Genomic DNA, 3,503 nt, shown 5'->3' with positions numbered 1-3,503 from the left:
GAGTATGTAGCCACAGCTTTTGTTCGACTAGTATTATCCTACATAGCAATGCTAAAAGCCTGATATCCCAGAGAGGGCTCATTGAGAAGGCCACTTTGACATTTTCCCTGCTACTCTGATCTTCATAGGGGACATGGATCATGGGAAATATGCACACTGCCCTTTTGGGAACCCATAGCACTTCATTCATCTCTTTATGACACATTTACCACATTGTACTATAAGGATTTGTTTACACGTCTCTATTCCTCGATAGGCTCTGAACTCCTCAAGGGCAGGGGTGGAATTGCTTGAGGCCAGGAGTTCGAGACCAGCCTGGGCAACATATAGAGACCCCATGTCTATAAAAAAAGATTAGCCAGGGTTAGTGGCTGTATCCCAGGGGGGCTGAGGCAGGAGGATCCCTTGAGCACAGGACCAACAGTGGTCCTGGAACATGGTGGGCACCCAATACCTGTTCTGCCCTAGGACTGAGAGGAGGCAGCTTTGGCGATGAGCTTCCTCAGGGCTGCCTTTATGTCCTTGTTCCTTAGGCTGTAGATGAAGGGGTTCAGCATGGGGATGACAACACCACACATCAGGGCAGCTGCCTTGTCTTTCTGGGAGGAAGTGGGGATGTGGGTTGTAAGTACACAGCAAAGATGGTCCCGTAGAACAGCGACACCACTGTGAGGTGTGAACCACACGTGGAGAAGGCTTTCCACTTGCCCTGAGCAGAAGGAATCTTAAAGACAACCCGGAAAATGCAGATGTAAGAGAGGAGGATGCAGCAGAGCGGCTTATGCCCATGGCGATGCCAAAGGCAAGGATCATCAGCTCGTTGGTGTACGTGTCTGAGCAGGAGAGCTTCAGCAGGGGCATGAGGTCACAGAAGAAGTGGGAGATTTCGGAACCAGCGCAGAAGGTCAGCTGAGCCATGAGACAGGTGTGGACGAGAGACTGGAGGTTGGTGATCACCCACGGCACCCCCAGCAGCAGCCCGCAGAAACGGGAGCTCATAAGGACCAAGTATTGCAGCGGGTGGACAATGGCCACGTACCGGTCGATGGCCATCACAGCCAGGAGGAAGCTGTCCATGGTCCCGAACAGGTGGAAGGCATACATCTGGCTAAGGCAGCCTGCAAACGGGATGGCTCTGCTCCGGGTGTAGATGTTCACTAGCATCTTGGGGATGGTGGTGGAGGACAAAAAGACATCGACAAGTGAGAGGTTAAAGAGGAAGAAGTACATGGGCATGTGGAGGCGAGAGTCCGTGACGATGGCCAGGCTGATGAGGAGGTTCCCAAAGATGGTGACCAGGTATATGGACAGGAGCATCCCAAAGAGGAGGTCTTGATGCTGTGGCTTTTCTGAGAGTCCCAGGAGGATGAATTCTGACACTGCTGTTTGGTTTTCTGGTTCCATGTGCAGCCTGTCTACTGGGGACAAAAAGGGGAGGGAAGTCATATAAAATTGGGAGTCAGAGATGGGGTTCCGGTCCCGGCTTCCCACAGAGACCTTTAGGGTTCTGTGAAAATGCATCAAATCCTTTGTGTTAAGCTATCATCAGACCATCTTCAGTGGGTTTCCGTTCCTCTCCAAATCAAGTTATCCATGCATAGATAGTCACAGATAGTCAGTGTCCCAAAGACCTAACTTTATTATTTATAGTCAAATTGGGTGTTGTCTATAAACACCATTCTTTCTCTTCAGTGAAGTGGAGCTTTGTAGAAAACAAAATCAAGCAGAATCAAACCTGAACCAAAACCCTATAGACACTAAAGGGAACCTGACTGTTTTCTTTTCTTCCTTCTCTTCCTTTCCTGATTCCCCTCCCTCTTTTCTTTCCTCCCTGCCTCCTTCCCTTTAGCCCTTCCACCAGCAATTGATTTTAGCATCTGTTAAAAACAGGTGAATGGATACAGAGAATCGGGTCGACATACACAGTGGAATACTGTTCATTCAGAAGAGAGGAAGATCCTATCATTTATAACAACACGGGTGAACCTCGAGGACATTATGTTAGGCGACATAAACCAGACACAGAAAGAAAAAGAATGATCTCACTTATATGTGGATCTAAAGTAGTTAAACTCATAGAAGCAGAGAACAGAATGGTGGTTACCAGAGGCTGGGGGAGGGGGAGGGTGTTAGGGAGAGGTTGGTCAAAGGGTACAAAATTTTAGTTAGACAGGAGGAATAAGTTCAAGAGATCTGTTGTACAACACAGCCACTAGAGTTAATAGCAATGTGTTGTATTCTTGAAAATTGCTAAGAGAGAGTAGATTGTAAGTGTTTTCACCATGCCAAAAAATAAGTACAAATGCTCCTTGACTTGTGATGGGATTACATCCCAATCAACCCATTGTAAGCTGAAAATATTTTAAGTCAAAGACGCATTGAATACATCTAACCTACCAAACATCATAACTTAGCCTGACTTACTTTAAATGTGTTCAGAACATGTACATTAGCCTATTGTTGGGCAAAACCATCTAACACAAAGTCTATTTTATAATAAAATATTGACTATCTCATGTTATGTATGTATGTATTTATTTATTTAGAGACAGAGTCTCGCTCTGTTACCTGGGCTAGAGTGCAATGGCATCATCATAGCTCACTGAAACCTCAAACTCCTGGGCTCAAGCAATCCTCCTGAGTAGCCTCCTGAGTAGCTGGGACTACAAGTGTGCATGCCACCATGCTGGCTAATTTTTTTCTATTTTTAGTAGAGATGGGGTCTCACTCTTGCTCAGGCTGGTCTCGAACTCCTGACCTCAATCAAGACCCCGCCTCGGCCTCCCAAAGTGCTAGGATTACTGGGATGAGCCACCGCACCCAGCCTCATGTAATTTATTGAGTACTGCACTGAAAGTGAAAAACAGAATGATTGTATGGGTATTTCAGGTACATTTTCTATTGAATGCCTGTCATTTCTGCACAATCATAAAGTCAAAAAATGGCAAGTCCAACTATTTTAAGTCAGGATCCATTTGCACATAAGGTAACGGATATGTTAATTAGCTCAATTCAGCCATTCTACAATGTTACATATATTTCAAAACATGTTATACATGATAAAAATATATAGTGTTTTAAGCTATAAAACAATAAAATGAACAACCCACTAAATAAACAAACAAAAATGACACATTCAGGACTAAGGACATAATGATGAATGACACTCCCCTTCTGCCTTCAAGGACCTCCCAATTTATCAGGGACACTTTATGATTTGCTACCACATGATCGCTATGGGCGATTTGCCCCCATCTGTTATGGCCAGGACCAGTACTGAAAAAGCCTGTTAAAGGGCAGACACACATGCATACGAACAGACTTCTCTCATTTTAACTTCAGACCTCTAACATTTTAGCTATGTACATTCATCCACCATGCTTTGAAGAGCACCAAGGCCTTTTCTCTGAGTATGGCTGCATCAGTGGCAGATCTGTAGGCTTTGTTACCTAAGCCACACACACAGGCTACGGTCTGTGTTCTATGGTCTTGTATCCTTAAGG

At 45.2% G+C, this 3,503-nt stretch overlaps 1 protein-coding gene across 1 annotated transcript; it reads right to left on the bottom strand.

Annotated features, from left to right (window-relative positions):
* Positions 1-364: 364 nt before the first annotated feature.
* On the bottom strand, positions 365-1,404 carry LOC123638457 (olfactory receptor 1I1). The gene is given in 4 exon segments (XM_045552106.1): positions 365-472; positions 474-610; positions 613-783; positions 786-1,404. Coding segments are annotated over 4 exon segments (1,035 nt in total).
* Positions 1,405-3,503: the final 2,099 nt, after the last annotated feature.

This window comes from Lemur catta, chromosome 1 (assembly GCF_020740605.2).
Source record: "Lemur catta isolate mLemCat1 chromosome 1, mLemCat1.pri, whole genome shotgun sequence".
In the NCBI taxonomy this organism is placed as follows: domain Eukaryota; kingdom Metazoa; phylum Chordata; class Mammalia; order Primates; family Lemuridae; genus Lemur; species Lemur catta.
This window is presented reverse-complemented; position numbering and strand designations above follow the sequence as displayed.